Source organism: Podarcis muralis, chromosome 2 (assembly GCF_964188315.1).
Source record: "Podarcis muralis chromosome 2, rPodMur119.hap1.1, whole genome shotgun sequence".
NCBI lineage: Eukaryota > Metazoa > Chordata > Lepidosauria > Squamata > Lacertidae > Podarcis > Podarcis muralis.
This window is the reverse complement of record NC_135656.1, coordinates 80985196-81002295: the sequence shown is the minus strand read 5'-3', so window position 1 is coordinate 81002295 and position 17100 is coordinate 80985196. Positions and strand designations below refer to the sequence as shown.

The window sequence follows — 17100 nt, the reverse complement described above, 5'->3', positions numbered from 1 at the left end:
AACCACTTCTGCAATTGGGAATGGGGGAGACATTCCATTTTGTTGGCATTTAAGAGTGAACTTTGTAGCTTGCACTTTCCAAAACAGGATGTGAACCAAAGCACGGCCATCCAGCAGAATTTGCATTTCATAGGGTTTTGTAGGTTTATATTGCTACTGTCCCATTCTACTACTTCTGCTCTTGGCAGAGCAAAGAAGAGGCTGTGCCTTATCAAGCCATACTAGGCTGACTTTGTTATTAGCCCTCCTTCACAATTTGACAGCAACAGGGGAGTCATTTCCTGCCTGTCTACCTACTGGGTAGATAGGACAGAAAATGGCCACAATAGCAAGAGTGGAGAAACTCAGGCCCAGAGCCAGCTGTGGCCCACCAGGCATCTCTACCCTACAGCTCTCTCTGGCCCTTGGAACTGTTCTCAGGCCACATCCCTCACTGGACCAAGCTTTTTTTTGTCTGGCTGGACTGTGTCTTGCAGCTCTGATAATGCCTCTTGCTTGTAAGGAATGGACTGCACCGAAATAAAATATCATTGGGTGGAAGACAGTTTCTAAACAGTTTTAACTGCTTCTTGAATGTTTTTAACTGTAACTGATTTTAGATGTTTTTAATTGTAATCATTTTTAGGGGAGAGGGGAACGTCATACTCTGCTTAGAATATTTTTGTTTTGCTTTTGTTTCATCTGTCTGCTGAGCTCCTGGGGGAAGAAGGGTGGGATGTAAATTAAGTAAATAAATAGTAAGATTTAAATTAATTCCTCTGCTCACTGTGGTCTCTGGTCCTGCCCGTCACTGGCATGTGACCCTTAGAAGATGCCCCAGCATGTCTATAGTAATAAATAAAACAAATTAAGAATTCTGAAATGGGGAAATGGCTCCTGAATTCGGAAACAATGCAGGCCATCAGTGCATTTTCACCAGATTTTGCAGCGAGTATGGTAGGCCACCTTCAGTGAGCATGCATTTGGAAGAAGATTTTGTATTTTCCACCAGTGGAAATGTGTTCCTTGAACGGGTGGCTGAAGGAATGTTACTATTCCTCTCAAACTCACATGAAAGCAGAAAATTAAATTTGTATATATATAAATCTGTAAGAAAAGGTTAAGATACCCAAAATGTGAGCTACTCCCCTCCTCTAGCTTAATATAATTGATTTAAACTCATATGGTGGAAGTATTTCACATCCCATATGAATATCCAAAAATAAACGAATGGGCAAGAATAAGAAAAAAGAAGACATGCATATACGTATATACACACACACATTGCAGATGGCATGTATTGCAAATTGATGTCACTTTCCAGTCATTTTAGTTAAATTCACCATTGTATCCCACCTTCAACAAGCTTCCGATACAAATTACAGGGCATAGCTGTGGCTTTCCCCACCCTTGCTGCTACCATTGCTCTTAGCACTTATTGGCTGCCGTACAAAGATGCTTGCAAAGCAGAAAGCATAATTTTAATTACTGCCAAGCCTAATCATTTTTAAACGAGGTATTTATGAAAATTGATGGGAAGGTGAAACACAACAGCAGGACTATCATTTCTCACACAGGAGTACTCTGGCACGAAAGGTAAAGGGGCATCAACGGATCACGTAAGTGTATGGAACACACACATTTATTTATTTTCTAGTTTGTGACAAATTAGAAAAAGGAATGACAGGTATAACAACTCATGTAAAAGGGCAGGAAAATAAATGGCCCTGTATGTAAATGCTTCAGCATATGTAACCCTGGGTGTGTACAGCCCTTTAATTATAGAATTATAGAAGGTGGTGGCACGGGTTCACGTCTTGAGTGTTTCTGTTAAGAAGGCTTCTGAGTGTCTTCTTTGCAGTTATTCGCCAATCAGGGGAGATTAGGCCTAGTTGGGAAGGAATTAATCTTAAACCCTGAACAGCTTGGCTTAGGTAAATAGAATATTTATAAATTATGAGAAAATTCATAAAATATTTCATAAAAATATTCATCCTAATTTCTGCGTTGTTAAGTGGATACATTCTGTCAGGCGATGGTGTCCTTTTGTTAATTGTCTCAGAGTTTCTGCATTTTTTTCCTGCATGTAACTCTCTTTCCGTCACTGCTTTGGGAAACAGGGCAGGCTGTGGTTTTCAGGCTTCATCAGTTAATACATGGACAACAAGTTCCTCTGGAAAGTAACAGGAGGAAACATACCTTGGTGCTGATATTGAAAGAGGAGTAATAACTGGGACTGTGGGAAATTTTAATAATGGAGCTTTTTGGTCATTCTGATTGTATACTCCTTCCGTTAGGCCGTCTATCAAACTGTTATATTGATGGATAATATAAATGTATTAATTTGGTTTATTCACCTTAGAGTATGCTTCCATGGTAGATCTACTACAATGTACCCTGAAGAAAGTAAGAGAAGATTACAACACTGGAGGAAGAGGGAGGTGGGGGGAGCGTACCGCCCCTGCACCGCAATCCCAGTGGGGTGCCATCGTGGCTGCCCCCCTGCGCTGGCACCATGCCCCCGCAGGCAGTGCGCCACACCCCTGGGATGCGTGCCACGCCCCTGCGGGCAGCGTGCCACAACCCTGGGACATGCACCATGCCCCCCGGGACGCACGCCAGCCATGCCCCCACCTGCTCTCCACCCCCAGTGCCAGAGCATGAAGCTCCACCACTGGGTTACACACTTCCCCACACACACACCACCCTCATGTTCCCAAAATTGTTTCCCTCCCCCCACCTGCAGCTAGAATCTCAGAATGGATAGTCAAGGGACAGACCTCTAGCCCTATTTGGGTGTTATTTATCTCCGGAGTCGACTATTTGTAGTGATGGTGAGGGGGGAAAGTAAATAAATATCAATTGTTGCTTTTTTAAAATAACTTTTAAGATTTGATGAACATATATTCTCTGGTAAAGATAGCAACACACAGCATGTACCCAGTGTAACTTTCCCCAACCTGGTCCCCTCCAGATCTAGTATTTTATGTTTTATGAGCCAGCGTGGTGTAGTGGTTAAGAGCGGAAGTCTCGTAATCTGGGGAACCGGGTTCGTGTCTCCGTTCCTCCACATGCAGCTGCTGGGTGACCTTGGGCCAGTCACACTTCTTTGAAGTCCCTTAGCCCCACTCACCTCACAGAGTGTTTGTTGTGGGGGAGGAAGGGAAAGGAGAATGTTAGCCGCTTTGAGACTCCTTAAAGGGAGTGAAAGGCGGGATATCAAATCCAAACTCTTATTATTATTATTATTATTATTATGCAATATTGTGCAAACAAATGCTTTACATAGTAATGCACCATGGGAGTATTGTGACAACAATTGAAAGGAAAGAGACTTGCATCTGGGACCCCAGAACAGCAACATTCCACTCCATTGCCATAATACAAACCTAGTAAAGTATCATCCAGTTCAATCCTATGCATATTCACTTAGATGTAAGTCCCATTGTTTCTATTTGAGACTATGTCTAGGTAAGTTTGCAAAGGATTGCAGTCTGGCACAACTAAAACAAAAGGATGCATCTGATAAAGGAGAATGTAACCTACCAAAGCACATGACACAATCCTTTCATTAACTTTTATGCCACAGACAGGATCCGTGTTTGAGTTTACTTTAAAAGACTAGCATGGCTATTCTTCTGGAATGTTGCATCTGCCTCAATCATAGTTTTTCATCTGTATTTTCCAATACTTTTCCAATTCGTTTCTGAAGAGTTCAATTATGTCTAGTGTCGCCAACAGGAACTGATGACAGTACAATCAGTTTCTTGTTCAATAGCTTTACTCTGAGCAATGGACGGTGCACACCATCTGTTAATAAGTCTGAAGTTAACACACTTCAATACTAGTTTTTAAAGCTACAGCTCATGAATTAGCTGCTCTGGGCCATTTCAGGGAGCTGCTATGTAGAATGAGTATAGTTTTGCAAAGGGATACATACTTTGTTCTTTCTCCATACTACAAACAACTCTGTAAAAGACATGTAGAAACTGTAGGCTGACTGGAAACTACAGAAACCAGCCCAAGGGAATAATTGGAATGTTTCCACCATCTGCCATTAGTGCATTTTCAAAAATGAGAATTTTGCATAAAGTTTATTATTATTATTATTATTATTATTATTATTATTATTATACATTAGTGTGTTTTTTCCAGTTTGATCTAATACATGAGAAATGCAGAAATAAATTCTTCCTTCATTTAATAATTTGTTGCCTTTTGATTTTCAGGTTTGGGTGCTGACAGGCACAACTAAAATTCCAGTGAAAACAGGTCTGAAAAATCTAAAAGCATTCTTTGTCCTCTCAGAGAAAGGGGTTGTACATCAATGACAAGTTGAAAAATTCCTTGCCCTGCTATATCTCCAGCACACAGGTGTGGAAGACATGTGTAGAGAAGAGTTCCCATTGGGATATTCTGGTAAATCAAAACTGAACACCAAGCCTGCTGCCTGTGATTTATACAGATAATATTCCATAGCAGAAGACTGTGAGTTAAAGAGACAAACCTCTGAGCACTATGAAGAACATCCTCAAAGATGCAGCACAAGATTCTCTTACAAGCAGTTATCCTGTAAATTCTAAAGTCACTAGGGTGCAATCCACACTCGAGGTTCTTTCGTTTACGAGGTACTGCTGTACTGGTATGTTTCACTAATGAAAATGCAGATCAGGGGTTACACTGTAAAGAATACATGTTTGCACAACATGGTAATAGCGACTATGCCTTCCTAGGATCATACTACCCTGCTGGCTCCCTGTGACTGCTTTGCTCCTTCCTGGTCTTTTCAGCAGAGCAGCTAAGCCAGTGATGGTCAAATTTGGCCCTCCAGCTGTTTTGGGACTACAATTCCCATCATCCCTGACCACTGGTCCTGTAAGCTAGGGATGATGGGAGTTGTAGTCCAAAAACAGCTGGAGGGACAAGTTTGGCCATCACTGAGCTAAGCCCAGGATTGGCTTACTGTGTCATCCAAACCCAGACTTGTTATAAAGCTCTTTCCTCCTTAGCGATGAGCTGTAGTCAAGAACAAACCTTGGCTACAGCTTGTGATTAAAGGGGACAGACTGATATAGAGCCAGGGTCCAGGTGCCACACTAAGTCAAACCTTGGCTTAGCTGCCATGCTGCACTGAGCTAAAAGGACCAGGATGAACAAAGCGGCTATGGTCACCTCCCTGGATGCCTGAATGCTCACACTAGACCATGGTTTGGTTTAGTATTATATGTGAATGCAACCCCTTTATCTCCCTTGGGATGTGAAATAAAAAAAGAGGATGATTCTTAAGTCGCATATAGTGTATTATATTTCTTTGTCACAACACACTGCACCACACCTTTGTGATTTCTGATCACAGAGAATGACTGCACACTCAGGGTGCATTGAAAAGAAGTCTTGCAAAAAGGAGGAGGGAGATGGAGAACAATCACACTACTTCTCCCTCACCCCTGTGAAAAGTGAAAGTTTGGGGGAAAGGGCTTTCAAATGAAACACATCTGTGCAGGTGCTTATTGAGACTTAGCACCACCACCCAAAAATATGATGATCAGTCATGGACACTCAAACTTCCTTCCCACAGATTCATTCCCAAACACCAAAGGTTAAATTCTAAAGAAAGGTGAGGAAGGGGGCTGGGGATGTAGTTCTGGAGGATGGAAGGCACTCCCGCCAATAATAGTTATAATATAACATGTTTGTTGCACATAAAAGAAATCTGAAAAATCCCAGAATAAAGTAGCAGAAGTAGTGGGATAACTGCAAGTTGGTGAATGAGTTATGATTCATGAGAAAGCAAGAAGCACACTACCACCAAAAACCCCCACACTCCTAATGTGGACTGGGTCTAGGTTAGAGGGCAATTAGAATGTACAGTAGGTTGACTACATGGACTAATCCAGCAATTTCTCATTTTTGGCACTGTTTTATGGATTTGATGTCATTAGAGCCTTCAACACCTCCAGCAACAGTAGAACACATTCACTTAGCCATTTGAAAGGTCTGGATTTCTTTAGCTCTTTTTTAATCAAAGACGGAGTTTGAAATGTCAGCTCATGCCAGGGCTTAGATATAATGAAACTAAGCCACACTGGAGCTGCCAAAATACATTTGAAAAGAATGTGCTAATCACACAAGAACAACTTCAACATCCCTCCCTTTCGTAGCGTGGGAAGAAGGGGGAAACGTGACTGCAGGGATTTGTAAGTTGATGACCAGAGCAGACCAGGTCTCAAAAGTTTTGAAGAAAGAACCACAGATACAGTAGGTGAAAGAAGAAGGGGGTGGGGGTGGAATGAACCTGAGGTAGGTGATGAGGAAAAGATTGAAAGTGAAAGAGAACACTGCCAAGAGTTGTATAGATAAGAAATACTTTCCTCTCTCCTTAAAATTTGAGAACTTGGGTTTATGTTTGGCCTGTTCACTGCATTGTTGTCTTGATACATGTGCAAAAGACAAGTAATTGCCGATTAATTCTCCAATCCAATTATGATTTTTGTTATAAAAATCCTGCTCAATGAACTACGTAAGAGAAAATGACAAGCAATGCCAGTTGGAGGACTGTTTCTGAAGTTGGCTAACACCTTGGCCTTACTAGATACCAGTAATAGATTAAAATGCAAGACCTGAGTTATCTTTGTGCACCATTGCTGAAAGTCCATGCTATACTCTATGGAAGGGCAGGCAAGAACCAACAGAAAAATCTCTACGTGCTTCAGATACAGTTTTCTAGATAAAACTTAGCACTTTTGTTGGTTTCCTCGCCACCACAGGAAGGAAAATGGCTTATTTTCTTAACCCACATGATTGCCTTTTAGTTTCTGATGTTGCATGCAAGTCAAATAACAAATTAGAAGTGGATCTAATATGGGAGATGGAGCTAAAGTTCAGCAAAAATGTCCTTAAACAAAAAGTGGGAAGGTGCAGGAAAATTGAAACAATGGCAGCCTTCGACACTTCTGAAGTTACTGTACATGAACAAAAATAATTAGAGTAGTCATTTGTTTCAATTGAAATAAAGTACTTTAATATTTATAGTCTGTGCCAGAATTATAATGACTCTGGGGCTAGAAGTGAAGTGTCACAGCATGTTCCACATGTTTTTAACACTGTTTCTAAAAGCTCTAGAGGCTATTAAATTTAATGAACCCATCTGCTACGAAATAGAGGTCCAACATAATCAGTTTTCTCAGTGCCATATAATGCAGATGGCATTCCACAATCCACGTGCCCAGATAGTTTTGTTTTTTATGGTCTTCTTTAGGTGTGTGGGTATTTTTATTTTACTTTGTTTTGATGGTCTGAACATCTTTTATTGTCTGTGCTATTTTATTTTACAAATACAGTGTACCATGATGCCTGCAATGCAAAGTTTAACTAATTAAAATAAATACTGCCATTTAATAACACCCTTTCCCCTCCGTAGCAGTTTTGACAACCAGCAATTAGCTCAACGATATAATACCCTGCAGCTAATATAATCATTGAAAATTGCCCTAAGAACTTCCAGGTCTAGCACTAAGACAAAAGCAAACATGTAATTTATCAAATACAAAGGAGTTTGTTTCATGAATCAAAGATTCTAGGTAAAAGACTAGATGTGCATAATGCAGTTTATTCATGATATTGTAAAGGGTCTTAGAAATCAGGTGTCAATGTAGAAATGGAACCATTAAGTGGCCATCTTTACTTTAGCTTGTCCATCTCCTCATGTGCTCTCTTTTCAAGTGCTTTTATTTTATAAGAAGTGCTTTTATTGAGCTGAGCAACTCGACAGCTTCCTTAACCATTTGGAAGTCATCACAGCCCCTAGACTTTCACTGAAGCAGCATGTACATGCTTGTTCTTATTAACATCCAAGTGCTGAGGACAGGTCATCTTGGCTGCGCACCTACTGATTAAAAAAACACACCACTGCTCACTGCACTTTGAGCTCAAGTTCAGTCAAGACTGGAAGGGTTCATTATGTTTCTGCCAATTGCTACTTTAGGTTTTTTTGTGTGTGTGTCATGTGATGCAATGGGTGTCATGAGCCGTTCTATAGTTCACCTTTAACAAAATAGTCAGTAATGAAGCAAATATGGTACACTTGTTGAGAAAGCAGGATGTTTGGCTGCAACAGCTAGAACTCTGGAGCTAGGTCAGTCTTGAAAAATGTACATGGATATTTTCGGAAGTTTTTACAAAGGCATATTCTGAACTGTGCCTTTCCCCATATTTGACTGGTTTGTCAGCAGCGACACTATCTGGAGAAAGAGGACAGTGCCTCAGTGACACATGCTCTGGTTATCGCCCAGCTAGATGACTCTAATCCTGGCTCCATTGGAGGCTGCCTACAATGATGCTTCATTGTCACCAGTTGGTACAGAATGCATGAATAAGAACTCTTCTAGAAATCAGACTATCAGGGCATATTATACATACAGTGGTGCCCCGCAAGACGAATGCCTCGCAAGACGAAAAACTCGCTAGACGAAAGGGTTTTCCATTTTTTGAGTCGTTCCGCAAGACGAATTTCCCTATGGGCTTGCTTCGCAAGACGAAACGTCTTGCGAGTTCTTGCGAGTTTGTTTCCTTTTTCTTAAAGCTGCTAAGCCGTTAATAGCCGCTAAGCCGCTAATAGCCGCTAAGCCGCTAATAGCCGTGCTTCGCAAGACGAAAAAACCGCAAGACGAAGAGACTCGCGGAACGGATTAATTTCGTCTTGCAAGGCACCACTGTATTCTGTTTCTGGGCCCAATTTGAAGTGCTGGTTTTGGTTTTAAATGATTTGGGCCAGATTGTCTGAACGCCCAGCTGCACAAGCCTGCCTGAACTCTAAAATCAGCTTCAATTCAGTAGCAGAACCATAAAAATATGCCTTACCAATAGGAAAACAAAAAACAAAAACACATTAGGGGAGCACTCCTAAGTTTCTTGTTTTGTAGCTTCTAAACAGAACTTAGCACTGGCTAAGTTTTAGTTGCTTTCAGTCAAGTCAGCACACAGCCAAATCTGATTGGTTAAATAACGTTTAAGCACCAGGAAAAACTTTTCTTTTTACCCAGGCATTTGCCCTTAATTTAAAGGGTTTCAGGTATCTGAGACAAGATATATAAGACCTGTCATTTATCTGTATAGCTGTATTTATTGGGCTTTTATTGGTTTTGTTTGCTATAACTTGTTTTTATACTATGTTTGTACGTTGCTTTGGGTCACTTTTGTGAAGAAAGTGAAACATTCCAACTCTACAGTTCTATGGTTTTATAAATAAATAGACATTAAATAAATAAAAGCAGCAATCATAAAAAATCTTGAGAAATGGTTTCTACAATGATGGACATGTCATGACAGAGTTTTCATTTTTAGCAAGTAAGGTATCTACAGAGGTTATGTATATGGAGAACTATCCAGTGTTTGATAGTCAACTAGTCTTTTGTCATTCTACCTACAGCAAAAAATGTAAGGGGAAAATAGAAGTTCAAGTAAGAAATCTATGTCTGAAAAGAAAAGTACAAAAGACTGATAGCAGATGCTACCACAACGTATGATGTTTAAAGCTATTTTGATTTTGTGAGATACTTGTAGAACAGGCACAAAATAAATTTCATTATTCCCTGCATAAATAACTGACTCACAAATACACTTCCTCCTCTCACCTTCTTATAAATGTTTTTTACTATAATTTGCATTCACAGTAATTGCTAATATTTACTTGCCGTAGTCATGTAAGAGCATTTCAAACTAACTGTGAAATATTGCAATGGGCTTTCAGAGCAGCAATCCATAATGCGCACTAGAAATAAGAGACCCTGGGCTCCTTTTACTGTGCTGAAAATGCTAATTATATTCACTTATGATAATAGCTCAATTAACAAAATGCCATCTTTGGGAATATCATCTGGAAGAAAGAGAGTGCGAAATTACTTTGATTTCTTCCTAAAACCTGATAAGACATGGCTCTTTTATATATAATGCTGAAGAAAGGTGATTTGACATAAGCTCATAAAATCTCTGCCTAAGTCTAAAAGGAGGAACTCCTCTCCTACTAGATGCAGTTCATCCATAGGGGCAAGCTGTGAGCCACTCTTACCAACACCATGATCTGAACTGAGCCAGAAACTGTTCTTCTCCTTGGTATAAAGAGGATCTATGGATGAAGTAGCAGGGATGGCAAGACATCAGTGGCAATGACAAGTGGCAGAAAATTCCCAAGCAGCTTCACCAAATATGGGTGAATATGGACTAGAGCTCATTTGAAGGTCTATCCAGGAATAGCCAACACACTGCCTCCCATTGTTGCTGTTCTCCAACTCCCATTAGTCTCAGTCATCATGGCTGATGGTTAGAGATGATGGAAGCTATACTTCAACAACTTCTGGAGGGCACAGCATTCGATACCTCTACTGCAAGTCATGGTCCCAGAATATAGTGTGCTGAAAACCCCACACTGGGCTACCCTCTAACATATTTCCAAGCGCTACCTACATTTGCCAAATGTGCATTCATTGAACCCGACAAGGAGACTTAGGACACAGGTGTACCTTACATTTAAAGAAGAGCTAACACACATTTAAAGCCCAGAGCTTCCCCCCCCCCAAAAAAAATATGAATTGTAGTTTCTTAAGGATAGTGAGGGATAAGCTAGAGTTCCTAGGATTCTGATGTGGAAGCCATGTGCTTTGAATGTTTCTGAAGAGCACAAAAATGGCAAGAGTTGTATATGCTATTCCTTGGCTACCTCTGGGCTCCTCTACTGTAGTGGTGAATGATTTCCCCTAAAGCTGAGTGAACAATTGTGCAAGGAGAACTTTCAACCACATATGTAAAGGGAGAGCTAGAGCAAAAGGAGAAGAAGGGTGGTTTGATGGGGATAAGGAAAAGACATAGAAGCTGCCCATTCCCTCAAAACAACCCACGCATGTTGAGGAGTGAAAATGCAAGATGGGTTTGTACTGAGTTCTCAACCTATGGGTGAATGGATTGTGTTCTTACCATAAAAATCCCTAATGCTAATCATTCCCAGTGCTGAACTTTTCTTCTTTTTATCCCCCTGCCCCCATTGCCTACTTTTTGGTGTGTTCCACAGAGACCCCAATATCTCTTTCCAGGGCACAGTCAATTTAAACCTCATCAATGTTTATGTGTACTTGGGTTTTTATGTGTGTGGCACTTTGCAATTACTTACACTGGATCTTATCAGCCATTCTGTTGCCCAGTCACCCAGTTTAAAGGGATCCTATAGGAGCGGTTCAGAATCTGATTGGGATTTTATTATCCAGAACAATTTGTGTCATCTGCAAACTAGGGAACCTCCTTGTTCACTCCGACTCCAGGTCATCCCCCTCACCCCGGCTGGAAATTGCAACTTTACATTTCCTGAGTCTTCCCTTCACTGAAATTAATCTTAGCCTTGCAAACAGCTTTTGTAAATAATGGAAATATAGCTAATTCCACAATAATCCACTTGAAAACACATTGAAGCTATATTACAGTGAAAATATGTTGATGTCAAGGTAGAGCAATTTGGAGTCTTGGCCACAATCCAGTGATCTTGAATTTGTAGAATTTTTAAAATATATATATACAAATACAAATAGGCAGGAAATAAAGTGTAGCCTGGATTCAACCAGCCAGGTGCACACACAGAAGCCAGCTTAAGGGCTCCCTCTAGCAATGGGACTTCCCTTCCTCCTCCTTCTGTGTCCCACCCCCAAATATGCCTTGAGGGTTGGGAGAACCCCCAGAATAGTGTGAAGGGGAGAAGAGGAGGACCATGCCATCTGGCAAGCAAAAATGCTTGTGCTGACAGAATGATTGGAAGAGAGTGGCATTGAACTCCTCCCTCTAAATGGAGTTTGCCAAAAAAAGCAGTTTAATTGCACTGCATAGCAATGTTTATCAAACAAACATAGGGCTGCCTCTGAAGATGGTTTGGAAACTTCAGCTGGTGCAGAATTTGGTGCCCAGGTTGCTCACCGGGGCAAGAAGGTTTGAGCATATTACACCGATCCTGGCCTGACTGCACTGGCTACCAATTAGCTTCTAGGGCCAATTCAAAGAGTTGGTTTTGACCTAGAAAGCCTTCAACAGCTCAGGACCACAATGCCTCAAGGACCACCTCTCCCTATATAAACCGATCTGGACTCTGCGTTCATCATCTGAGGCCCTTCTTTGTGTGCTTCCTCCGTGAGAAGTCCGGAGGGTGGCAATACCAGAACAGGCCTTTTCTGCAGTGTTTCCCCTTCTGTAGAATGCTCTCCCCAGGGAGGTTCTTCCGGCAGCGTCATTATACACCAGGCAAAAACATTCCACTTCAACCAGGCCTTAATATTCTATGGTCTTTTAAATGTGTTTGTGGGAGGGGGCATTATTATTTTATTTTTAACTATTTATTTTGTGCTTTTATCCTGTCTTTTTATTTGGTGAACCACCCTGAGATCTTCGGATAAAGGGCTGTATATTAAATACATACATACATACATACATACATACATACATACAGAATTACACTAACAAAAGGGAAAGCAAGCATGATAAAAACTGATTCTAACATAGGAAGCTCTCTTTTAACAAACCCGATCAGTAGTCCAGCAACCTCAGCATTGTCTACCAATGACTGGCAGAGGATTTGCAGTCCTACCTGCAAGGACTACACCTGGCTAGGGCTTTCAGCCTACAGCATACAGCTGAGCCTCTACCACTGAGGTACAGCCCTATCAGCAGTTTTGTGGGCAGTTACTAAGTGCTTAGGTTATAAAGTTCCAGTTAGCCTTCAAGTGACAGATACTGCATCCATATGATAAGATAGAAGAATCCAGACAGCTGATGTGCAAGGCAATTTCACACAACTAACCATTTGGCTCCCAGACACAAAATAACACTCTCAGGGCCTTAACTCAAGTGAGAGGTGCAATCAAAAGAACATTATCAGCTCTTTTCCTGCCCACGCGAAGGCAAGCACTTATTGATGACCACACCAAATGTTGCTGTGAAAGACAGATGATAAGCGAGGTCATCATAATTCCAATGTTACTCGAAGAAATCAGGTTTAAAGGTAGCTCAAGAGTGTATGAAAAATGGTATTGCAATTGGAGATGCTCAGATGTGACTAACATTACAAAAGAGGGAGACTTGCACAAAGACAAGACTGTATATATCACAAAGCTACTGTCCTATATTGTGTAAGACCAGTTTCATAAGTTGCACAAACAGCCCCTAATAGTATAGTTGATATGTTGGACTCGCAGAAGGTAATGGTTTTATCATCAAAAATTCTCTTTATACCCAGGGAATGCAGCCTGTAAATATCAGTTGAACCTATGGAGAAGCCAAAATGATAATCAGCTTAGAGCTCCCCACCAACCCAAAATACCCTCCCCACTTCTCTTTGCTTGCTGCCAAGCTGGGAAGGGCAGTGGCAGAAAGTGAAAAGTGTGGAGGGCAGTATTTTTCCTCCCTCCCTCCCTCCCTCCCTCCCTCCCTCCCTCCCTCTCATACGTGGTGTCGCCTTGTTGGTGCTGGCCCATGACAGGGCCTTCTTGGTGATGGCTCCCAGTTTGTGGAATGCTCTTCCTGGAGAGATGTGCTTGTTTCCCTCATTATTAACATTCAGGAGGAATATGAAAAGATCCCTTTTCACCCAGGGATTTGTTGGCTGAAGGACACTGTTTCCAGCAACCATTAACCATTATTAACTGTGAGAATACCTGAATGGTTTTAATGTTTTAGATGTTCTAGGTGTGGAGAGGTTATCCTGTGAGAAGGAGGAAGGGCTTTCAGGAAGTCTTTTGAGGACAGAGCGGAAGTAAAACAGGGATTCTTCCTTTGCTTGGATTGTGATCCACAGCAGAGAAAGTGGAAGGTAGTGGACCTATGCTTTCAGGTGACTCATTAAGAAATTCTGAAATTTGTCTCCAAGCCAAGGTAAAGAAAAACTTGACTGGCAACACTAAGAAGAAGCTGCTTTTATAGCAGTTGAACTATTTGTCCACCTAAACCAGTCTCATCTGCTTCAACTGGCAGAAGCCTGCCGGAGTTTCAGGTAGAGATCTTTCACGTTACCTGCTGCCTGTTGCGTTTAGCTGGAGGTGCCAGGTAGTCTATGCATACAAAAACCACAATACAATTGTATTCCTGCACAATGCAAGTAGGTGGAATTTAATAATGCTTCTCCCTACTCTTGAGGAACTGTAAGATTCCCCTTTCTGCATCACCCACTTTAAAACTCCCTTATTAAGACAGAGGGAAGAAAATGGGCCCGTGGGGAAAGATTCCTTCTTATCAGGTCCTCACCATATGCCAGACAGTTGATCACGTGAGACTCAATAATAGACTTTACATAATAGGCCTAATTATCCTGCTATAATGTCTGAACAAATATCAACTAAAGATTTCTGCCAGGAAACTGCAATTCGCAATAGGGAACCAGATCTATCAGTTATTATTCCTTTAATATCCAAAAAGACAACACAAAAACCAGAGCCCACAAAAAAGAGGACTAGAGAATTGGAGATCAAGATTGGAAATCCACAATTTAACCCTGATTCAAACCAAGAAACATATTAAAATCTATCCATTGTCATAGATTTGTCAGAATAACACAGTTTAAAGTTGTACAGTTCCTTTAGCACAGGAATGAACGTGGATGCTAACAATGTTTCCAGATAGAGGTAATGTTAGTTCTCATATAAATTTGCACAAAGCTAATGAATCTCAAATTTATTTATATGTTTAACATTTTCAAAAAGTGAGATTGAGCTCACCTGGTGAGATTTCTGAGATTTGTCTAGTTCTGGTGGAGGTTAAAAAACAGAAAAGAACTATAGAAAATCTGTACAGGCAATTAGAACAAATGTTAGATTCTACTCACACTAAGCTACAAGTGTGTGTGGGATAGCTGTTTATATAAAGAGATCCCACCATATGCTATCCCTGTTTAGAAATGTATTGTTTCTAAAATAATTGCAAGTAAGTTCTACAAACAATCAAAATGATCTACTACTTACCATAAAAAACACGTGAAAACGAAACAAACACAAAATAAAAGGTTATATTGTCATTGGAAAACAATACCGGTTCTAATATTTTCTACCAATCATGCTTATAGGCATACACTAAAAGGAGAAAGGGTATTTACTCAACTTCAACATGAAAGGCATCTCCCTTTTAAAAATGTAATAGTACATTCTTAAACATATTGTTCACATACTAAAAACTCCCAAGGCATTTCTGCAAGGTTTCCTGTTGGAATCCTGAGCATACCAGCTTCTATGTACACATATCTTCAGAATATGATTTCCAAACTCACCTTGAAGTTGTTTCCTCCATTTTTTGGGTTGGGATTTAACTGGAGATGCCCCCTCTCCATTCCACCCACCCCAACCTCAAATTAGGAGAGCGCAATTTTGGATTAGATCTATCACATATCCACCAGATTCAGCTTAACATCTGCCACATTCATGAAAATGGTATGCAGAATTAGTTTATTGCGTGTAGGGTAAAACATGTAGATTAGGAGCCATTCACATACCTGGTATCCTTGTTAGTAATTAACAAGTTACCTACCTCTGCTTTATAGCATTGGAACTATAACCTTGTGACTTGACCTACTGGTATTGACTAGGGGTACGTGTCAGCAACGTGTGCACCCCAAATAAGAAGAGGAATTGGAGTGATTTGGGTCCTGATCTCACATTCCTCAGGCCAGATTGCATCATTAACACAAGGTGGATCAAGGAACCCATAACTTCCAAGCTGCTCTGTGGTCTCATTCCCCCCCAAAATCCTTAAATGTGCAACCTATTTGTTTAAGCTTTATCTAGGGGCACTTCCCTTGTGTCCAGTTTTCAATCTGATTGTCCACAAATAAAATTGGGGAGGGAACATGATTTCTATTTTCTATCACGCTAAAGTCCTCCTTTGCAGAACCACTAGATTTTTGAAAATTGGTAGGCTTCATCCCCTCCAAAAGCATGACCAAGCATGCAATTTGCATTCAAATCTATCAGGAAATCAAAACATTACAAGTCTTTTCTTTACTAAAAAAAATAATAATTTTTAAAGGTTCCTTGCACAAAACCCCCTGGATGGGTCTACACGAAATTTGACATGGGAGGGCTCATTTGCCTGCAAATTCTAGCCACTTATGTGAAAAGAAAAAATGTTATAGCTATTTTGAACTCCTGAAATTTGGATGTAACAGATCAGATTCAGACCCAAAAAACTAATCAACAGAATGACCAGAGCAGGTCCAAAGCAGATTGGGCTGCTTCCAAATGCTACAAATACAGATATAAAGCAAGTCTTGTGGTCGTTGCACATACAAATTTAATAAATTAAATTAAAATTTAAAAATCCCTAGTATTGACTGCAGTTGTATGAGTTTTATATGCATTAGCTGATTTATACTTATGCCATACATTTGTACTTTATGTGCTTGACAAGCAAAATGGCAGCTTTGTTTACTGGGCTTTAATACACGAAGCCTTACATTTTCTACAAATGAAAGACTTCCCAGTAACTGCTGCAGGTGAAATTAGTCAATTCAATGTAATGTAATGTAAATTGAACTCCATCTTAGCAGCTCATGCACAATCCAGTGTCAAGGAAGCAAAAGCTCAGGACATTCTATGTAGTGTCAAATGCAATATGAGAACAATACCAAATTCCTTTGGGTGTTCTGCAAATAAACAGGATGTATTAAACGTTGCCTCTTGAAGACTTACAGTGCTGTCAACATAGGCTTCAGTCCATACCACGTCGTGCTCTTGATCGATCACTTTGGGTCGACTAAGCACATGGAGATATTCCATAACGTTTTCCTGAACATCGGCTAGAGTAGATATCTGAGTGAAAAACCCTGCGGAAGTTCAAAAAACACACACAGAGAGAGAAACATGAGGCCATGCAGACAGAGGGGAGCGTAGAATATGCATAATAATTACACTCATCTTGTCTTCTGTTTGCACAGAAAGAAATAGAGGAAAGGGGGGAGGGTGGACTTGAAGAAAAAAAATTCTGAAGAAGCCTTGTCACGCATTAATTTGTGAAAGCACAAGTCTGTGAAATGATATGTCAGTCCTGAAAGGTTCCATTCCTCAGAGTGTTATACACCATTGCACAGCCTGTCCTAATTTGTTTGGTTCC

At 40.6% G+C, this 17100-nt stretch overlaps 1 protein-coding gene across 5 annotated transcripts in view; it reads right to left on the bottom strand.

Annotated features, from left to right (window-relative positions):
- Positions 1 to 17100, bottom strand: part of CACNA2D3 (calcium voltage-gated channel auxiliary subunit alpha2delta 3) — a 487740-nt gene that overhangs the window by 161275 nt on the left and 309365 nt on the right. For all 5 annotated transcript variants that reach the window (XR_013391978.1, XM_028719075.2, XM_028719076.2 and 2 more), the window contains exon 13: positions 16680 to 16813. Coding sequence is in view for 4 of the 5 variants with exons in the window: in XM_028719075.2 (XP_028574908.1) it covers positions 16680 to 16813 (134 nt within the window). In the remaining variant the exon portion in view is untranslated. The remainder of the gene's footprint in view (positions 1 to 16679; positions 16814 to 17100) is intronic.